The 22,887-nt window shown below is 44.6% G+C and overlaps 1 protein-coding gene across 12 annotated transcripts in view; it reads left to right on the forward strand.

Moving 5' to 3' along the window:
• The window catches only part of PTPRS (protein tyrosine phosphatase receptor type S), a 240,551-nt gene extending 221,431 nt beyond the window's left edge, over positions 1–19,120 (forward strand). For all 12 annotated transcript variants that reach the window (XM_066574433.1, XM_066574437.1, XM_066574434.1 and 9 more), the window contains 9 exons: positions 921–1,040; positions 1,424–1,578; positions 4,205–4,490; positions 5,876–6,054; positions 6,130–6,256; positions 9,361–9,486; positions 12,597–12,751; positions 15,919–16,054; positions 17,220–19,120. In XM_066574433.1, the coding sequence (XP_066430530.1) occupies positions 921–1,040; positions 1,424–1,578; positions 4,205–4,490; positions 5,876–6,054; positions 6,130–6,256; positions 9,361–9,486; positions 12,597–12,751; positions 15,919–16,054; positions 17,220–17,288 (1,353 nt within the window). In that variant the 3' untranslated portion in view covers positions 17,289–19,120. The remainder of the gene's footprint in view (positions 1–920; positions 1,041–1,423; positions 1,579–4,204; positions 4,491–5,875; positions 6,055–6,129; positions 6,257–9,360; positions 9,487–12,596; positions 12,752–15,918; positions 16,055–17,219) is intronic.
• Positions 19,121–22,887: the final 3,767 nt, after the last annotated feature.

Below are 22,887 nucleotides of genomic sequence, written 5' to 3' on the forward strand. Positions count from 1 at the left end.
TTCAAATCTTATCAAGGACAACATCAGAAAAGCTCCACACAGACATCACCGTTGGTCAGATTTAAACCTCCAACTTCAGCACTGCAAGGCTACAGTAGTAATGACCGAGCCACCCGTGCTTGAGAACGAACACCAATGGGTGAACATACAGCCTTATGCAGGAGTTGGAGGTTTAAACCTGACCAGGGTGACGGCTGTGTGAAGTTTTTGTGAAGTATTTCACAGTTGATGTTGCCCTTGATGAGATCTGAACCTCTGCCCCCCCCCACCCCCCACCCCCCAGCATCACAAGACAACGGGTCAGCCATGTTCCTTGGAGAACCACCTCCACCAAATGAATTATCTCCAAGTTCCATCCACCTTCCATTGACTACAATGCAACACAAAAAAGGATCCAAATGTTTTCATTTTCAGAAACCAGAAACAAATGTGCAGCAGTCGGCGCTTTTGATCCAGTGTAAAAAAAAGGAACAGAGACTGAAAATACAGAGGTGGATCAAAACTGAAGACTTTCTGCTTCGATACATTTCTATTGGCTTGGAAACCTAAACGTTGTTTTTTTCCCTCATTTTGCTGTTCCCGCAACGGATTAGCGAAACGCTTGTGTGAAAAGGCCCTTAGTCTGGAAAGTAATGACCAGTGGTGTTTCTGGGTACTCCAACAAATTGGGCAAAGAGGGTAGTGAAAGAACGGACATTTGGGTTGGCATTCATTTGGCGCAGTGCCAGTCTCTGGAGCAGGTTACCCCGTGCCTCTTCTATAGGTTCTCTATATAATGGGTCTAGTCTGTGAAGATCTGTTCTGTTAAAGAATGAAGCAAGCCACAACAAATCACTTGTGTGACTGACGCCGGTATCTTCCTGCTTTGCAGTTACTTCAGTAGATTGGAATGACCTCACAAGTACCTTCATTTCTTACAGATAAAATGTGACCAGTATTGGCCAAGCAGAGGCGCCGATACATATGGAATGATTCAAGTCACACTACTAGATACAATTGAACTGGCGACTTTCTGTGTGCGAACCTTTTCCCTACATAAGGTATGTTAAATGCTCTCAGTCTACAGCAGGGGTCCCCAACTCCAGTCCTCAGGGACCCCAACAGGTCATGTCTTCAGGATATCCTATGGTAAGAACCCCTGTGGCAATGTCTGAGGCACCGACAATAATTACATCACCTGTGCAACACTGAGGACATCCTGAAAACATGACTTGTTGGGGTCCCTGAGGACTGGGGCTGGGAACACTGGTCTATAGTCACTAGAATGCATTTTGGCTTGTTTACATGTGCAATATGTTTTGGGCCCGGATATGCAGAATGGCTCTTTTACTTCTCTTGTGACTGCTGCCTGACTTTCCTTGACTTTTTCTCTGGGATGAATGTCCATTTAATTGGCTGACTGACAAGAAGTTCTTGTTTACAGAATGGTTCCAGTGAAAAGCGAGAAGTACGACAATTCCAGTTCACTGCCTGGCCAGACCATGGAGTCCCTGAGTACCCGACCCCATTCCTGGCATTCCTCAGAAGAGTAAAAACTTGCAACCCTCCAGACGCAGGACCCATTGTTGTACACTGCAGGTACAGTCACTTTTACTTCAAGACACTAAGACAACTGATTTGAACAAAAAACACATCCTTATAGCAAGTATGAGAACCAACTAATTACTAAGTGGAGACCTTTAAAGGGAATGTTGTACCTGTATTTTTCTTAGTAATTAAAAACCAGATAGTGAAATATATTTATTCTGTTGTCTATACATGGCTATGGGAGCTGCCAACTTGCCCAAGCTTCAGGTAACAGTATTGAAAGACTAGTAATTAATAGGAAATTATAGTACCAGTTTTTCTGGTCGTGCAATGCGCCACACAGCTCTGCTACATGTATATCACACACACACATAGCTCTGCTACATGCAAGTTACACACACAGCTCTGCTACATGCAAGTCACACACACATAGCTCTACTACATGCAAGTCACACACACACAGCTCTGCTACATGCACGTCACACACACAGCTCTGCTTTGTTGCTTTCGCATATGAGCTGCATGGGATTTACTAACTTCAACTGACGATTAGATGAAGGCTGGACTAGTGTTGTTGGCTTTAGCACTGGAGATGACATGATATCACATTCAGGAGATGTGAAGATAGCGGGGAAGGACTATGCTGCAATGTTGTTGGTCAATATGCACTGCCAGCTATGTATGTGGACCATGTGACTGGTCACATGACGGTGACATCATCACAGGTCCTGTCAGCACACGAGCTATGTATGTGGACATTTATTGGTGTCATTTATGGGAGTCTCCACACAGGTGTGCAGCTGTGTCACAACTAGATACAAACTGCCAGACTGAGTACTGCTGTATCCATACAACTGATGTGATCAGGGGGTGGAGCTAAGAGCTGGTAACTGACATGCACAGGTGCTGCCAGGCTCTGCATTCAACTCACGCACACACGGACGGATGGACGAGTGGTCGTTAGCACTTTGATATGGGTTACTAAAGCCTCATGGGCCATAGAGACAATGGGCAGAAGGGAATCCATTTACTTCTGTCGGAGAGTGTTCTAGGCTCTGCGACATGTGTAAGAGGTTATTGTGCAGGGAGTTGGAGGAGGTGAGCTGTGACAATCACCTATTGTGAATGGTGCGATCCTGTGTTATCTATACATAGGAGTTAGCTTTCATTGTAATCAAGTTTGTGCTGATACAGGTAGCGAGACCACTATGGAAAAGTTTTCACAACAGCACAGGAAGTAGCAGTTAATGGGCTCAGTGGTCAGTGTGAAAACTGTAGGATTTTAGGATTCTTTTGATAATATAGATAGATTTTTTTTTAATCTGCAAAAATAATTTGAAAACACGTCAAAAACTTGATTTATATAATCATTCTCTAATAACAAATTCCCTCAACTCCAGTCACTACTTAAGGCCCATTTACACGGAGCGATGATCGCTCAAAAATCGCTAAAAAGCGATTGCTTCAGCGATAATCGTTGCTTCAAAACGCGCGACCATCGTGCACTGCTAGCTGATTGTTAAATTCAGTCCAACCTAAAAATCATCTGTCAGCCTTATCAGCAGTTCTCCACGGGAGTGCTGATAGCATTGTTTTCCCGTGGAGAACAAAGGAACTGAAAGCTGATAAGAGCCCTCCGGCTATTAACTGCATTCAGTGAAGGCTTCATTTTCACACTTAATTACTCTTAAGTAGCTGAGTAGCTACTTAATAGTTTATGCAAAATGATTCCCCATTGAGCTGCAGCCCGTCCCTACGGTAGAGCCTGTAGCCAACAGCATGGTCAGCCCAGTTCTAAAACTGTATTACATTTATTTTCCATCTTTGTTTTGCCTCCTAGTGGGCTAAGGGCTTAGCTAGGAATAAGATGTAGCTCTAGGAGGAAACAAGAAATACTGGGGCAGGTTTACTATGGAAACCGCTCCAGTAAACAGACCTGAATGTCTTGCATTCCTTGTACAACATTTATGACCGTTTTAAACATTTCCACATACTTTTTTTTTCCAAATCTGAAAAGGGGCCTGGCTTTGCAGAAAGGCGGTCAAAAATCTAAATTTTAGTGCAGAAACTATTGTAAAACTAAGCCCAATAATAGGTGATATAAAGTTGGGGTAGACAGTCGAAAGATGCACCTTATGTATTATCCAGCATGAACTACTGGGATAAATCTGGGGCATTTCTAGTCAGTTTGTGCTGTGTATTAGACAGTATTAATAAACCTGCCCCACTGTATTTAAAGGCACATAGCATACGTTATAACCAGTGACAACTGCAGAAGCTAGGGATATTTAGAGAGAGGCTAGCCAATGAGAAAGTCTTCTCCAAATGAGGCTGGGCCGCAGCAGTGTGGTCGCCTAGCAACTGCCCCAACACAAACTTAAGGCAGGAGATGGTGATACAGCAAGGTTGATGCTCTGCGTAACACTCAGCGAACGGATTTTTACAGTTTGTGTCTTCACTAATCATCTTGTATAACATAAGGGTGGACGGCCCATTTAAGAATACGGAAATGCACATAAAAGCTAAAATAGTGTGTGGCTTATAACCGCCCCGAGTCCTTGGTCCGTGTGCTGATTGAAGTACGTATGTATATTTCCATCTGAAGCCCTATAGTTTGCTCTTAATCCCAGCACATGGCCGCTGGATGCTCATTTTTGTAAATGTTTCTTTCTTCTAGTGCTGGAGTTGGGCGAACCGGCTGTTTCATTGTTATTGATGCAATGCTCGAGAGAATAAAGCATGAGAAAACCGTCGATATATATGGTCATGTGACATTAATGCGCTCCCAGAGGAACTATATGGTCCAGACCGAGGACCAGTACAGCTTTATTCATGATGCCTTGTTTGAAGCCGTGGCATGTGGAAACACAGAAGTTCCAGCTAGAAATCTGTATACATATATTCAGAAGCTAGCCCAGATTGAGACAGGAGAACATGTAACAGGCATGGAGTTGGAGTTCAAGGTAAGAACATCGGTGATAAAAGAGTTAGCACATAAAAGAACAAGCGCTCTGCCCTCACAGTCCACCTGTGAGTAATATCTGTCAGTTCACCTGGCCATTAAATACTGCAAGCAGGCAATGAAGAATGCTGGGGGGGCAGAAAGGAGTCTATTCACTGCTGTCCGAGCACCCAAATCCATATGACAGTCACAGAGGATTGTCCAGTTTAGGACAAAGTACAACAGATGTTGCAAGATACATGACAGCATTTGCCACTTGCGGTTGACTTAAAATCGCTCTCCTCTTACAGTATATGAGGTCACATGACAAGTTATTACATTGACGGCAGAGAAAGAGTCCTTCTGGTCCCCCCTTCTATTATTTCGGATACATCTATGCTTATCCCAGCAGCTTCAGGCCATTTAGTGCTGATTTTCCAACCATATCTACTGCAAAATTATTCCAGGCATCTACTACTCTTTCAGTAAAGTATTTTAACTCTTTCAAGACCAGATATTTTTAAATTTTTTGTCCCCGCCTGAACAGTTTAGTTTTGTTTACAACCTTTTGATCACTTTCTATTCCATTTTTTGAGATATGGGAAGCATAAATCTTATGTTAAAAATAAGATCAGATGGGCATTGTGGTACGGGAAACGTATTAATCCCCCAATCAGGGGTATTATTAATTTGGAGTTAATAGGGACAGGTAGACCCTGTTCAGGAACCTCCTCTATTAGCCAAAGTGGCTACAAAAGCATTTTTCTCTAGAGAAACCGTCATGTTTGTGTAATACGGACGGCCCACTGATTGCAATAGACGGCATGTAATGTAATTATTGCCAGGCGCTACTTGTTGGTGGACCATTTTAACCAATCGACCAGAGCAGCAAACTCTACCGGATAGCCTCATGTGAACAGTTGTACTAAAAGCAGTATGATACGGAAGTAGAAAAGAAGACGAGCAACTCCAGGTGAATGGAGAAAACCCACGTGGTCAGAATGTCTCAGTGGAGGCCGCTGCCATGAATCCTGCCTGGTGAACCGGATTGCACAGAATGGTGGAAGAAGAGCTGGATCTTCAGGTCTTGTTCTAGCGCTGCCGCTAAGAGCAGCCAAAGAGGCTTCTCCAAATTACCTGAACAGAAGGTCTTTTACCTGCAATTTAGATAACTTTGGGGACAGCATCCAAACTGCACCCGAAGAGCCCTTCCTGCTTCCACCATTCTGCGCCGTTATAAAGATTTGGCTTTCGTTATACGTATTGATGATGGTTTTAGACCGTTCTAACTTGGGCTGCTTCTGCTGACTTCACACATCAGATCTCCTTGCAAACAGTACAAATGTATCCGATTCAAGTTCATTCACAATTCTGTAAAGTAATGACTTTGTTTTTCTGCATGCTCAGCGCCTTGCCAATTCGAAAGCTCACACTTCCAGATTTATCAGTGCCAATCTTCCATGCAACAAATTTAAGAATCGCCTTGTGAACATCATGCCATATGAAACCACGAGGGTCTGCCTGCAGCCAATCAGAGGTGTGGAGGGCTCCGATTATATAAATGCCAGTTTCATAGATGGATACAGGTACGCCGGAGCCTTTAGATCATCTTATCCTAAACCTACAATCTGGAGATACTAATATATTGTCTTACTTTCTAGGCAACAAAAAGCTTACATTGCAACACAAGGACCCCTTGCAGAGACCACCGAAGATTTCTGGAGAATGTTATGGGAAAACAACTCCACAATTGTTGTAATGCTAACAAAACTTAGAGAAATTGGCCGAGTGAGTTATTGATTCTTCAGTCTATATATCCACAGACCCTGTTTTGTTAGAGTTGTGCTGAAAGATTCACTGGGTTGGTTCTGTGACTATCATAAGCGTATAGTAGAAAGACCAGTGTATGCACAAATGGGGGATGCTGAGAGGCACAGGAGTTCGCAGTCGTTGGCCCAATCAATTATAATATAACCTTAAATGGTTCCGATGGAAAAAACACATGTTGTCGCGTTGTACTTCAAGGTATAGAACTAGTAAAGTGCAAAATGAAAGATGTACTACATATACCAATTCTGAACTTGATATACTTGTGTGTACCATTCATTATATTAGGTTGTGTTCACATCGGAGCCATGGGGTCCATTTTTACAAGATGTATATGACAGATCCCAATGACTTAAAGGGGTTGTCCAGTTGTAAACTATTGATAACCTATCTGCAGAATCAGTGGGGGTCTGCTGCCTGGAATCCCCACTGATTAAAAGCCCATTTAGACAATAATATAAAGCCGTCTTTTGAGCGATAATCATTGTCTGAATGCCCATCTTTCAGTTTTCTGCCAAACTACAGTTTTCAGTTCTGCTTGAAAATTATTGTTTGGCAGAACAGCTAATTAGCAGGACCGCACGCTGTCTTCTGCTCTCCACGATGCTGAATTCCCCACAGGAAGCTAGAGATTACATAGCTTTCTCTTAGCAGCCCATAGCTGAACAATGGAGCTAATTACAGAGCTCAGACCTTCAGCTGAGTTCTGCAACAGCTCCCAGAAGCTCATTTGCATGCAAATGACGCTGATAAAGTACTAATAGCAATTAATGCCTTTTAGTACTTTATGCAAAACAATCGCTGATCTTTCAATAATAATAATAATCTTTATTTGTATAGCGCCAACTTATTCCGCAGCACTTTTGAAAGATTATCTGTGTGTAAATCGGTCTTAAAGCTGCCTGTCCACAGGCATTGCGGTATCCCGCGGCGGATCTCCACCACGGGAGCCACCGCCCCGGAGCAAGAGCCTGCAGATGGATCTCTGCGGTCAGCCTATCTGACAGATAGGTTGACCGCGGAGAATCACGGCAATTCACAGCATGCTGAGAATTGCCGGCCGCGAGTGGAGAATCCCGATGGTTCTCCGCTCGTGGACAGGGGGCAGCTGCGCTTTCCATACCAACGCTATGGAAAGCGTGCATTGCGTTCCCCACAGCCGGATTATCAACGCGGGGAACGCAATTGAAAAACGCCCGTGGACAGGCAGCCTAACTGTTCACCAGGCCAAAGCACTTGTGCATAGATCTAGATTCTGCAGGAAGCAGACAGCTTTGTAATGCAGGCAAAATTCTCATTGAAGTGAATGGGAACATTGTGTGCAAATCCAAGCCTGGCCACTGCAGTTGGAATGGAGCTGTCTGCTTCCTGCACTATTGATGGACTAACCTGTGGATGGGCTATTAATAGTCTACAATTGGACAACCTCCTTAACGTGGGCCTCTAAGTTTTCAAAAAAATTTGTACTGTATAGAATAGCTGTGAGGACCGTTATTCTGCTGTTCAGGGGCAACAGAAACCAAGTATAGCCATGATACCAAGATGCAAAGAGGATTATATGCTGTATTTAGGTATTACGTAGTATAATTAGAATTGTAACACAATGCTGGTCATAACGTATGAGGAGGCGCGTGCGTGTTCATGCATTAAAGGGGAGAATGCTATTGACGACCTCGCATTGATTGAGAGCCGTGCCTGCAGTTACTTCCGTTCCGACCTCTGTGTTTGCAGCCCTGACAGCATGCGCCCGCTCAGCTGATCGGTCGGGGTCCCAAGCGACGGACCCCAGCTGATCAACTATTGATGACCTACAAGGATAATCATCAGTAGTATTCTCCTTGGAAAACCCCTTTAAGTGCACATTGGGCCGTCCTTCCGCCTTCACAGAAGTTTACACCAGCTATTACTAGATTTCTGGGACAGCCATGCCAACTTCTGAAGAACTGTGCCCACAATAAGTGGCGTAGCTAGTTGTGAATTTAATAAAGTCCCAATATTTGTGCAGGGGGGCTTTCACTGAGATTTGTGACCTTTTTAACCAATTTTAGCTGTGTAAATTCCCCACCAAACGTCTACACTAGAGATGAGCGAGCACCAAAATGCTCGAGTGCTCGTTACTCGAGTCGAACTTTCAGTGATGCTCGAGAGTTCGTTTCGAGTAACGAACCCCATTGAAGTCAATGGGCGACTCAAGCATTTTTGTATATGACTGGTGCTCCGCTAAGGTTTTCATTTGTGAAAATCTTAGCAAATCACCAAAGTCATGTAAAAAACACAGAAATGGATAGGGCAGGCGAGGAGCAACATGCAGGGCTGCATTTCGGGCTCCGAGGTCTCACTATTAAGCCACAATAGTGGCAAGAGTGAGACACCCCCCCCCTTCCCGCACTGTCAGCACAACGATCTTTCTCCTCTGCCACAGTAACAGCTGTGGCAGAGAAGAACAATGTTAGCCCATTGAATTCAATGGCCCCGGCAATACAGCCGGCTCTATTGAAAGCAATGGGCTGCCGGCGAGCGCTGGATGAATGGGTGTGAGTGAGAGCTGCCTCTGATTGGTGAGGCTGTGACCAATCAGAGGCAGCTCATTCAGCAGGCGGGGATTTTAAATCCCCACCTGCTGAATACTACAGAAAGCAGTTCAGGAGAACTGCCGGCCAGACTCGGCTGAACTCCGGCTGCAGCAGAACGGTGAGTATACTTTATTTTTTTATTTTTACACATTTTAGGATGATTTTCAGGGAAGGGCTTATATTTTTAAGCCCTTCCCGAAAATTCATCCCGCGCTCGCCGGCAGCCCATTGCTTTCAATGGAGCCGGCTGTATTGCCGGCTCCATTGAATTCAATGGTTAGTGCTCGTTTAATCGAGACGAGTACCGCGTGGTGTTCGTCTCGAGTAACGACCATCTCGAGCACCCTAATACTCGAACGAGTATCAAGCTCGGACCAGTGTGCTCGCTCATCTCTAGTCTACACTTTATCTATGTTTTACTGACTCCTATTTGCTCTGCTTCTAAAAATGACTTGTTCTCAAAATAAATCAATCATTTTTGTTACTTTACAGGAAAAATGTCATCAATATTGGCCCGCTGAGCGCTCCGCTCGATATCAATATTTTGTAGTTGATCCTATGGCTGAATATAATATGCCTCAATATATCTTGAGAGAATTTAAAGTCACAGATGCCAGGGTAAGTTTACGAGACGTTCAATTATATAAATTTGTTGTCATTGTTTAACCCCTTAGTGACCGGCCTATCGTTTTTTTACATCCTGCAGCTGCAGGACATGTATGAAGGAACATCACACGGCGATCTCCCTCCATACATCGCAGCTGTCGGCTGTTTCTTACTCTGACACCTGGCGGCAACAGCTCCAATAAGCCGCGCAGATCATCGGAGCTGTTAACCCTTTAAATGTGCAGTCAATTCTGACAGCAACATTTAAATCCCCTGAACGATGTTCGGGGGTCCCGTATAGCTCCCCTGCGATGAGATCGCAGGCAGCCATGCGTGTGTCATGGCAGTCGGGGTCCTTCTGAAAGGCCCATGGGGTGGCTTGATAGACTGCCTGCCCAATCGCAGTATGATGTAATGCTATGGGAATCGGGTCTTATTCTCCTCGTTATCAGCAGCCCTCTTGATGAGGTTAGCGGCATGAGCAAGGGAATTTTTTAGTCTGGTGCCAAATTTTCGGGCACATCTACGGAAGAGGAAACAGGCAAAGGTACCTGGAGGATGGTGAACATAATTTACAAAGAATGGTGTTACATCTGAGGATTGGTTGCCATGGTTGTTGTGGAGTAATTCGGCCCAGGATGAAGAAATGTCCTGCTGGGAGGATGCAAAGTGACGGAGATACTCCAGCGACTGAGTAGTCAGTTTCGCCTGGCCATTGCACTGAGGATGGTATGCAGAGGGGGAAGTGCAATTTTACATCCAGATTCTGGATTTTGGGAGATTGGGAATGAAGTGTAAGCAAGGTGACTGTGGAAGTGGTAGTGGATGGAGTAGTCCAGCTGGGTGCTGAAGTGACAGTTTGTTCCTTGCACAGGTTTGACAAATAGCTACATATTCCTTAATGTCCTTTTCAAAAGTGGCCACCAGTAATTGCAGGAAATGAATTCAAGTAGTATCCTATACCCTGGAGGTCCTGCAACTTGGAATCATGTCTCCAGGCTAAAATATGAGACCTTTGGGCTGCTGAAAGAAAAGTTTTGCCTGGAGGTATGTCTCAGAGGTGTGTGGTGTTGGTGGAGACCATTCTATAATGAACGAAGGTTAAGAACTGTCATCTGATGGTTCGAAACTCTGACAAAGCGTCTGCTTTTTACACTTTTCAGCAAAGTAGAAATGTAGCAACAAGTTTAATCTGGCGAAGAACGGCATCCAGTGGGCTCGGCAAGGAGGTGAATGCTGTGCAGATTGAATATAGGTTCTTATGGTCAGTGTAAGAATGGAATGGATGGATCCTTCTATCAGATGTCTCCATTCCTCCAAAGCCAGCTTTACGTCCAGTAGCTTTTGCTCACTGATTGATAGTTTCTCTCTGTAGCTGTGAACAATTTAGAGAAGGAGCTGCAGGTGACATTTTTACCTTTGGAGTTTTTCTGGTACAAGAGAGCCCCCAGAGAAGAGGCGTCAACCAACAGATTAAGAGATGTCCAGATGGTGAAGAATGGGAGCACTGGTGAACATCCGCTTGAGTTTAGAAAAGGCCTCTTCTGCTTTGGGTGACCAAACCTTAGGGTTGGCAACCGGACGAGTAAGAGCACACTTGGAGCAGTTTGCTCCAGTATGCCAGTCTATGACTGGTGAGTGCAGATGGAGCCAAGGAAGTCCCAACAACATCAAGTCCATGGAACTGGGTAGGACTGGCAGGGAAATCTTCTCTCTATACAGAATCCCAATTTGCAGATCCGAAGAGCCCATGACAAACTTGATGACGTCAGACAGGAGCGCCCCATCCACGGAAGTGACAAAGATGCATTTCTTCAGGAGTAGCATGGGTATCCTGTTCTTGACTACCTGATCCCGGTTGATGAAATTCCTGGCAGAGACGGAATTCAGGTATGCCTCCATAGATGCATGAAGCTGAAATTTTGAAGAGGAGGACTCTGTCACTTGGAGTAGCCTCTCCAAGTGGGCCTAGATGGCGGAAATTCCCTGGATTGACTGGACAAGACTTTAGGTAGTGTCCATTACTATTGCAGTACAAACATGCATTTTGCATATTCCGCCTCAGACGCTCCTTGGTCAGGGGATTGGTTCTTTCTACCGCCACAGGTTCTTTAGCAGTAAGAGCCGGAGGAGGTTGAAGTGGCCTGGAGAAACTGGAAACCCGATGAATTTTCTTTCTTTTACAAGTTACTTTGGATAGATATTCTCCTAAACCAGCGGCATAGCTGAGGAGGGGCAAGCAGGCCATGTGCTGCAGTCTCAGCTGGGGAGGGGGCGCCTGCTGGTATACTCAATGTGTGTGCAGTAGACTGCATACAGTAGCAGAGGACAAGGGAATATTCCTCTCTGGATGATGGACCACATAGGAGAGTAGCCCTGATTGGTCCCTCTTCTTGCTGATACACAATATTCACACAGCAGGGAGGTAAGCCTGAGAAAGAATGTGCAACTTATCCTTACCTGGTCAACAAAACCATCAGAACCTTGCTGCTAAATATGGTAGAGCTTTCATCTCCGGCTTCTTTTGAAGCTTCATAAAAATGTTTTATAATAAAATCTATTCTTCATTTTAAGGTCACATAATGTAAACTTGGACCTTGAATATCTAAAAGGTGAACTTCAGTTTATCCAATCTCTCCTTGGTGCAATTTTCATTTTGGGATTGCTTTTGGAGCAGCAGTAAAAAAAGTTATTAAAGTGTCTGACCACCTAGGTTTGCTACACTGTTTCCTCCCTGGTTGTTGCTTATCTCCCCGCAGCATGCTAACAGCTGCTCTCCCTGCTTGCATATACGCTGAGGGCTGCTAGTTTTCTTGCTGCAGGCGCTGAAAGAAGTCGGCACGGTCCATCTCTGACTCAAGAGTTCAGCCCCAAGTCAAACTTCTAAGTGTGTTTTTTTTTTTTCTTTTTTAAATGTAGTAGTGCATCAGAATGAAACCTAAATGAGCCTATCTGACCCCGGTTCATGCTGCCCGTGGATGAGAAGTCTTCTCCAGCCACGTGTCTGCTTCAGCTAAATGCAGGAATTTCATTTGGCGTGTTTTAGCTGAACAGCGCCTTTCATACTCATCATGTGAAATAACCCCAAATTAAACAATTGTTTTATATTTTTCTGTATATAGGATGGCCAATCTCGCACAGTACGGCAGTTTCAATTCACTGATTGGCCAGAACAAGGCGTGCCAAAATCAGGTGAAGGTTTCATCGATTTCATAGGCCAAGTGCACAAAACAAAGGAGCAGTTTGGGCAAGATGGTCCTATATCTGTCCACTGCAGGTAAGAAGGAAATACATTTTTGCAAAACTTATCTACTTTAACAAATTGATTATTGTGTTTTAATACAGTATTAAATTGAATGACTGTGATTGGTTCATCGAGCGCTGCATTGATTGGCTGAGCTGCGGCACTCGAGAACCAATCAGAGCCAGCACTTCCTGGAGGTGGGATTTATGAATCCCTAGACCAGAAAGCAGAGGCTGAAGGCTGAAGACTGTAGAAGTGTGCCGGAGCTTCAGGAGGAGAAGTGCGGCGAGCGGACAGCGCCTGTTAGATTATTTATTGTATTGGTTTTTTAATTTTTTTAAATGCAGCTAGGGCTTATTTTCAGAATAAGGCTTATATTTTTAAGCCCCCCTGAAAATCCCGGCAAAAGAGCGCTACAAAGTCGTGCGACAACATAGCACAACTAAATTGCGATATTGCATAGAAATTGCAGGAACACAGCTGCAATATCACTGCGATTTTCTCTCGGCTGTATTGCTGCTGCCCGTGGGAAAGAGGCCAAAGAAGTCAAAAAATTCACTATTCTATAAATCAAGTATTTAATGTTTAACTTAATTCCTGATTATTTTTTTACATTTGAATGTTACAATCTATATTTGAAAGAAAATTCCTAAAATCCAGCAGATCGAATCCACGATACACAGTAAGGGTGTTTTTACACAGGACGACTGTTAAGCGCCTGGTAGCCATGCCAATAACCATCGTCCCTTTCACACAGCAGTGATAGTCATTCAGTGAATGGAGGCTATCCACCCGGAGATCTCTTCCGACTGCCCGCCTCCATTCACAATGAACAGACAGATGAATGACTCCCTGTTTACAATCAGAAGTTCCTTATTAGTCGCTTCATTCCAGTAAGCTGAGACACTCTGTATCCTGTCGGGTTCTGCTTTTACTGTTTTTGACTGTTGGTCAAAATCACTCATTTGTAAGGTTTTTTGGCATGTAGTCGGCCTGTGCAAGAGTACTTGTAAGTGATGGTCACAGCTTATCCTCCCTGTTCCTGATCAGTGACCTCTGCATAGGTGACAGAACATGCCTAGAACCCTCTCCCATACCAGAGAGCTGCTGGCCACGTCTGCTGTAAAACCCCTCCAAGTGCTGTTAACAGGAGCCCAGGCAGGATGCACCCCCATTGTGGTCCATCTGTAAATTGGGCGAGACCACCTGGATGTTCATAAACCTTTCACCAGTCCATCTCTCCTCCTCCATGTGCCTACGCAGAAATGTATGCCATATCCGATGTGGCTAGTTTCTAGCACAAATTATACATAAATGTGTCGGTCCTGGTGGTTCATGACCCCTCCTGACAAGCCACACCCCTTTTTCGGAGAGTGCTGTGGAGGAGCAAAAGCTGTAAAATTTTAGCAAAATTTTGTGACACAAACTGCTGTAAAAGTCTTTATAAATAATGTCCTCTGATGTGTGGAGGAAGAAGAACACTGCACACCAACACCTCATCCCAGCTGTGAAGCTTGGTGAAGGGAGCATCATGGTTCAGGCAGCTTCACTCCCTCCGAGTCTGAGCGCCCTGCAATCGCTGAAGGAACAATTTACAGAAGAATGTAAGGGCCGCAGTCCATGACCTCAAACTGGAGATGTTGGGTGCTGCAACAGTACAACGACCCAAGGCACACTAGTAAATCAACTTAAGAATGGTTGAAAACCAGATTATTTGCATTTTGCAGTGGCCCGGTTAGGATCCCTTGGAATGACATTAAGAGGGGTGTGCACGCAAGGCATCCCAGAAATATTGCTGAACTGAAACCTATTTGAACGGAAAAAAAGTCCTAAATTCCTTCTTAAATGTTGTGAAAATCTGTTTCACGTATAGGAAATGTTCGGTGGAGGTGATTCTAAATAAAGAGTGATCCATGGTTATTAAATTGAAGGGCTTACTTTTTCTCCCTGCACTGTGGAAGTTTACTCAATGTGCTCAATAAAAGACATAAACTTTACAACTGCTTGTTATTAGTTTAGTTGGTGTTTGTCGGCAATTCTGACATTTTATTAGACAACAGTGCAGAAATCAAGATAACTACAAAGGGTTCGCTTACTTTTTCGTGTGACTGTAGATGGAGTCTCTGTGGTTCATACCATAGAGCCGCCATGACTTCGTGTGCCGCTGTATCATGCTTGTATGTTGGGGCTCTTCTCTGTTTCTGAGAAAGAGATATGGACTCCAGATGGTGACTGAAATAGTGCAATCAAAAATGTTCATTTGCTCTTTAACGTCTTACTGAGCCACTTGGCAGGGCCACTTTAACTATAGAGCAAATGGTGCATCTGCCCCGGGACCAGTTAATAGCACTACTTTCAACTTTATCCATCTTCTCAGGATGTGGATACATTTGAAAAACTATTTTTGAGCTCCAAAAACAATAAAACAGCAAATCCTCAACTGTTGAGTACCCAGCTGCGGCAGTCCCACTGTCTCTGCTCACTTCTGGGTGCAGCTGTCATAAGCCAATCACCGGTCTCAGTAGCACTAAGGCCAATGATTGGCCACAGTGGTCATGTGTTTAGACTGACTTGAAGGGGAGGAGCTATAATAGGTGGGGGGCCTATTTTAATATCCTTGCACTGGGCCGACTAGGGTATTAAAGTGTCTCTGCCTCTTGGCATAAATGTAACATTTTAACACACTTGGAAGCACTAAGAATAATGGGCTTGTCCCCAGACACTGGACAGCAAGACTCAGAATATATCATGGATCTTTAGACAAGCTGCAGTCATAGTGATTTCCATCTTAAATCTGCCGATCTTGTGATCGTTGAGCCCTGTCATTGGCTGCAGCAGCTGTTTTACGGGACGTCACAGCTTGACTGCAGCCTGTGAACAACCAAGGAGACTCGTGAGGAGCAAAGAAATGGAGTATCGGCTCTTTATGTTTTGGCCACGGGTGAGCCGTTGTGAGAGAATAGCTTTATCTTGGACAACCTCTTTAAACAAGTGTGGCCGACCTTGGACCGTTGGCAGACTATTGACTAGTGTTTCAGGCTGACAATGGATTGACCTAAAACCATTGGTAGCTTGTAAGTGATTTACCTTGAAGCAGCGCCGTCCACAAGGCTGTCGTTCCGCAGCTACATCTCTTAGCACCTAAATCTGTTTGCTGTTTTCACTGCATGTCTCTAAGTGTTCATTTCTCTCTTTCCTAGTGCTGGAGTCGGCAGGACAGGGGTATTCATTACCCTCAGTATAGTTCTAGAAAGGATGCGCTACGAGGGGGTGGTAGATGTATTTCAAACTGTAAAGATGCTGCGAACTCAAAGACCCGCAATGGTGCAGACAGAGGTAAGATGGGAAACCACCTTGAGATTGTATCCGGATCCGCATCTCCTCTTCCCGAGGGAGTTTTATGGTTGTAAGTCCAGCACATTTAGTATTTTGTCTGTGGCCATGTGGCATCATCGTAGTTTAAAGCCTTTATTTACTATAGCTTGCTCTATGACCATAATGCATACAATGTATAATGTGGTCACACGGGGGCAGGTTATTAAGATCAGGGTTTTATATGCCAGTCTTAATATAATCCCCGTTGGAGCGAGAAGTGCAGAATGTATGAAGAGTAGATTCCTCACATTTATACCCCCTCTGGTGTAAATTATACTTAAACCGATCGGCCGGGGCAGACCGTCTCCCAAGCAATAAGCCATGTGCCGAGTTTGTAAAAATGGCGTGAATAGTGTAGATTTCAAAAACGTTTTTTTTCTTTCTAAAGATGGGCTTGCACCAAAATTTGCGCCTATTTTACATCATTTTCCAGTTGATAAATCTCCCTCATAAAGCTTAAGTCAATCTACTGTACATGGCTAGCCCTATGTACGGTGAACAGACAGGACTCTGATACCGGGTAGGGTCATTTACTGCTTCGCAATGTTGGCCAACACAGTGTAAGTTAAGGGGCTCATTCTCTGTGTAACTATCCCCCCAATATATAGAGGTTGGTTAGTATTGCCTTGCTTAGTTATCCCTTTCTATGTGAAGCTTCCAGGAGTCCTCTTGCTTGGGTGGTAATGTAATCCCATTCTGACCACTGGAGATTTATTTGGGTTTTTGTACCTTTCAAATAGTCAGGTTTTTTACAAGTTTATAAACATCAAGTGACTTCATGCATCATTGGAGAATATGTGAAGAGATAACACGCTGGCCTGGTGACCCCCTAACACCAATTCAGAGACCATAAAACTCTCACATCCCTTATCAGTGGACTAATGAAGTATTTCTTCCTCTGCTCATCCTGTTCTGGTATCTGTTATTTCATTGAGCATACAAGTATGAACTAAATCAGACATGTCCTGGGCGATGACAGGCGCTCCTAATGGTAGCTCATACACGGCGTCCAGCATTGCGGTATCAGTGGAGCACATATTCTCTCGTGGCATCGATGTAACGAAGAGAAAACAAACGATGTGTTTACAATGTATCCATTCTCGTATTCTCCTTTTCTCTATTTCAGGATGAATACCAGTTTTGCTACCAGGCTAGTTTGGAGTATCTGGGAAGCTTTGATCACTATGCAACATAAGAAGCCATCTTAAATGAACAGTCAACCACAGTCGTCATTGCAGTTTCTGCTGACCCTTTTAAAAGGCCCGAGCGCCTAAACCGAAAGACTCGAACACCAGGGGTGGGAAGGTTAACACGTTTCTACAGATGTCACATTCAGAACTCTGTGGTGTCAAGAGACTTTCTGAGACTCGGGGGACTTCTATTTTAAAATGCTTTTATGTGATACTTCAATCACTGTTCTTGAATATACATGGATCTTGTACCAAAAGTGGTAATCCCAGCTTGTGTAACAATGTATGTTCTTTCATAAGAGGATAGCAGGAACTGATGTTGCATTTTTGAGGCTCATTTTCTTTTCAAACTCTTAAAGTAGAACTTTTCAGACAGAATAACTGCAATGTTTGTGATTTGGTAAATTTAGAGTTATTTATGCGTGTTGTAACTTTACCAAGAGCCTCTGCGGGGGAAAAAAACCATGGCGGAAACAAAAGGAGGCAGGCGGCCGATGATTGACCCGCCGAGGCGCCGCGGCCGGCTTCTGCCTTGCAACATTCCTATAAATTCTGGTTCTGTGAAGACTTCTTACAACCGATTTGCACATATCTTTTTTAGGCCCCACCGAAGGTTTCAGCCCGATCCGATCTCTCCTACAAGAATTGACATAAGAAAACCTTTCATTTCCTTAAAGTTCCTTGGTTGATTGTAAATGATAGCGGAGATAGGCTAGGAGTCTGCGGCACGCGATGTCCAGCAGGTACGTGACTGTGGCCAATTATGTGTTTTTACTTATTTATTTTTTATCCATTTTTTTTAATGTCCACAATGCAGTGTGTCCAAAATCCAAAGTGCAGCTTGTATATCTCAGAGTGTACATCAGTAGCTTGCTTTTAAGTATTGTATCTGTATCCATTTAAGTGACATTAAAATTAGACCCCTTTTTATATTGTATTGCCTTTTTGTAAAGAGAAAACTATCAATGTAATGAAGAGACATTCTACAGTTCATATTCTGTTCAAGGACTGTCTATTTTTTCACTGTAGAGATGTTCTAGAGGATGGCTACTAAACACCCCAGTCAGCTGCTCTTCTTCCGTCTACTTTTTCTACTCCTTATTATAAATTGAGACAGATTGTTCGTAAAGATTAGAGACAATTTAGCACCTCATTCCACCCGACTCTGGAACTTGGGCTTCTGATAAATGTACCAAAAATATTTATTTACTTAAAAAGAAAACGTAAACAAATGTAAATAGAATAACAAGTCGCCTCACGAGCCCCTTCACACCCGTCCGTGCCCGTCGTTAGCTCAGAGGTCATTAGTGGCTCATAGAAATCCTCAAATGTCCCTCTTTTAGGAGAGAAGAGTTGCCGAGGTGTCCTAGTAGGTCATGTCCTCCAACCTTGAACTGTTTGTAATTTGTAGCCACTCGATTCTAAAATAATTGACCAACTTGTAAAAATCCCATTTTCAACCAACGATAACCTATTACGAAAGGAATGTATGTAATGCAGAAATGTGTGTATTTTGTAAGACGACTTTCTATGTGGAACAATCTGCTAGTCCCATAAAACAAGAATAAAGCCTGTATTTCTAAGGATCCCCTGGAACTTCAGCTACAATACTCGGAATGTACAGACAATGGCGGTACGATGCGCTGCTTACAGCGAATTATGGAAAAATGACGTAGAAACGCCGAAAATAAAAACTAAATTTCAACCCTCTGTTCATCTTAATTGTAAAGTGCAACTGTCAACTCTTTATAACTGTAATTGAAACAGCAATGAAATGTGATTTACTCACCATAATGTATGTAGAAATATCAACTTTGTATTAAAGAGGTCAAAACGACTCCGCTGACTAATATGGTTTATGATGAATGTGGCTTAGAGAACAGAAAGGATCATGAAACCCGCTGCTTGTCCGTGCCGATCACGTTTCTTGAAAACAGAAGACAAGGCTGAGGATCGACGTTGCTGAGGGATCGGCCATCTGCAAAATAGACCGTTCTTGGCAAAAAGTGGATGCCTTGAATATTCTACCCGACAGAAATGTAAAACTTCAAGGGGTATTCCCGTTCAAACAACTTATCCCCTCTCCATGGCTTCCTGCACTGCCCAAGCTACACTTCCTTCAATCTGGGACTGACTGGGCCCCTGTTCTCATGATCGGTGGGGTCCCGGTGGTTGGACCCCCACCGATCAGCATCCCGTAGATAGGGGATAACTTGTTGGAGCCAGAATACCGCTTCAACTATGCACTTCAATCTTTTATGTGTTGTAACTATAAAAAAGACCCCCGGATATGTCGAAAGCCCAGTACAACACAACAAGCAGACAATCTAGGAAATTAAAGGGGTTTTACGGTCAAGAATACTATTGATGACCTATCAACAGGATAGGTCATCAAGATTGATCGGCTGGGTCCGTCGCTCAGGACCCCAACCGATCAGCTGTGCGGGCACATGCTGTCAGCACCACAATAACAGAGGCCGGAGTGGAAGCCTCCGCGCTGACCTCCCATGTAGTGGACAGCGCTGGTAACTGCAGGCATTGAAATCAATGAGAGCAGTGCTTGCAGTTACAAGCGCAGGCCACTACATGGGAGGTCGGCGCGGGGGCTTCTGCTCTGACTTATGTGTTTTTGGAGCAGAATGCAGATTGTTATACAAGTGGGAGGGGCATAGAATGGAAAATGACAATCATGTAATCAGTCTCTCCTTTGATGGTATGTATACTGTGAATTATGAATGTCTCTTAGGCCCCTTTCACCCGGGCTACACAGCGCATCTATGTGAAGCTCAGGGTTCCCAGTGGGTTCTTTCACATGAGATGTTTTGTAGCCTGAAAGAACCCATTGGAAAGCATGGGCTTCACATACATGCGACATCACTGCAAACCGCATCTTGTGATTTGTCGCCAGTGTGAAAGAGGCCTTAATCAAGGGCTAGTTATACTTCGGCCAACAGACGTCCGTCCAAGAAATGTTGATATGTGTTTAAACAATTAGATCCCTAGCAACGATTTTCATCAGTCCGCATTGCTGATGGATAGCTGCACCCAGCAGAGGTTAGTTGAGTTAGTAGAAGGAGCGCTAATAATGTGCCTAATCCTGAGACACGGGACTGAATGCTGTATAAATGCTTCAGTCACAGATGTGTGTAGACCCTATACAGTGGCGTATAGGTGGAGTATATAGTTCTGATCCAAGCAGTAAGCTTTCCAAGTGCTCCCTATGCCGTTCATACCATCCTATTGGTAAAAGATCCATAATTAGATGGCACTCCATATAGGGTAAGGCCAGGGGTGTGCCTACCCCTTCTGCCTGAGGCAAACCGCAAAATGACAACCCCCCCCCCCAAAAAAATCTTTATATACATATGCGCACATGAATAGACTTACCAAAGAGTTGTTACGTGTTCTTTTTTTTTACTCACCCTGGATCAATTTTCTTTACCTACCACCGGCTTACTGCTGAAGGCTTTGTGTGCAACCAAGTAAGAGGGTGGTAAGTGCCCGGGGAGCACCCAGTAGTCTACGTTCTAACTATACATTGCGGCTTGGCATCTGGGCACAGGCTTTGAAGCTTTGGTGCTGCCTAATAAACTTGTTCCTCCCCCGCTCCTCCCCGCTACATGGTGATACCAGTAATAATGGCACATGACTGCTGAGGCCAGTGATTGGCTGCAGTAGTCAGGTACTGCTAAAGCATATCACCATTGGCAGCCTGTAAGCAAAGACCAGCGGGCAGCCACCGGAGCATCTGCACTCGTTCAGAGGAAAATTGAGGAGATGAGCGCAGTTTTATTCCCTGCTTTTTTTTAGGAAATTTTCCACATGGCAGATTTGGTGAAGATGTGATTGATTGATCACTGGAATAGTGCACTGCAATACTTATGTACTGCATTTTTTAAGTCTATTAAAAAGCAATCTACTAGACTCTGCCAGAGGCGGGGTTTAATAGGCCGAGTTACCAGGCAGACGGGGAGGCCTTTGTCAGGCTTCCAAATGCGATGAGAACCTATTGTTACCTTGCAATCACACTATGGGGTGCTGATGGACGGTAGAGCCCCCTCCCTCTGTCATGCCGCAATTGCTATTGATTGTAGCATCTAATTGGTTAAACTGCTAGGTCTGAAGTTTCTCTGCTCTTGGCAATTAGAGCAGCAGCCTGGATGTCAGTAGTCACCAAGCCACCACCTTAAGGCTGGATTCACACGAACGTATATCGGCTGGGTTTTCACACCGAGCCGATATACGTCATCTCTCTCTGCAGGGGGGGGAGGCTGGAAGAGCCAGGAGCAGTGCTCTGAGCTCCCGCCCCTCTCTGCCTCCTCTCTGCCCTCTGCACTATTTGCAATGGGGAGAGGCGGAACGGGGCGGGGCTAATTCTCACAACTTAATCCCGCCCCCGTCCCGTCTTCTTTCATTGCAAATAGTACAGAGGGGCAGAGAGGGGGCAGGAGCTCAGTTCCTGCTCCTGGCTCTTTCATCGCCCCCCCCCCACCCCCTCTGCAGATGAGGACGACGTATATCGGCTCGGCGTGAAAACCGAGCAGCATGCTGCAATTGGCCGCGATTCTTCGCAGTCAGCCTACCGGCGGAGATCCGTCTGCCAGCTCCTGCTCCCGGGCGGTGGCTCCCGCAGCGGAGATTCCCCGTTGGATACCGCAACACCCGTCGACAGGCAGCCTAAATGTGTGACTTGGGATTAGTGACTTTTAAATAGATAGGCAGTAAATAAAAGTGACTTTTCCAAAGTCCCTAAATTTAATTTTCACTTGCATATATTACTTTAATCTAATCTATCGGTAGGATCCCCATTTAGAATGAGCTCCATGGCTGACCATGCCATCCCGGGTACATCTTGTGCCATGTTTGCGGTCCTTGACCAGCTGTTCATGAATTCAGCAGTATGCAGCCTCGTTTGGAAGCCCAGATCCTTGATGTAAATGAGGAGCTCGTAACGCTGAGAACCATTGGCAACCCTGAAAGGGGTTCGCTGCTCACTGAGCGGTCACTCGCTGGGGTAGATGTGGGTGACAGCTAGCTGGGTGACAGGCCGGGCTCACATGACCGTAAGTGTAAAGCCCTGTGTGAGTCACGCAGGGGTTTACTGCTGTGGAGCCGGCCTACCGCCGTACATGGCAGTGATATTGTAATTCGCATGACAGCGTATCTCATGCACGGCCTTCCTGTGTTTATTTTTTGTTTAAATTCCCTCGCTGTCATTTCACAGCAGCACGTATATATATGCCACCCATACACAAGGTAATTGCACATGTGTTGATTACGCACCCATAGAGAACAATGGGCTCTTGCACGTAATAAGCGGCAAAACAGAACATGCGTTCTTTTTTACGCTCTTGTATTACACAATGCATACACGCAAATGTGAGCAAAACAGCAGAAGGCAATGTGTTTGCTTGCAAATTACCACATACATCATGCATGTAATACATGGTAAACTAGCGCTCCTGTAAGACCGGCCTGAGAAGGAGGGGTAAAGGGAATAGATCCAGGGAGGCTGGTCCTGAACTGGCACACCTCAACAAGTTTCAAAAAGTCGGCAGATGAAGAGAATGACATTTCAGCAATGCTACAACACAACATGGCCTC

Source organism: Eleutherodactylus coqui, chromosome 7, assembly GCF_035609145.1.
Source record: "Eleutherodactylus coqui strain aEleCoq1 chromosome 7, aEleCoq1.hap1, whole genome shotgun sequence".
Lineage (NCBI taxonomy): Eukaryota > Metazoa > Chordata > Amphibia > Anura > Eleutherodactylidae > Eleutherodactylus > Eleutherodactylus coqui.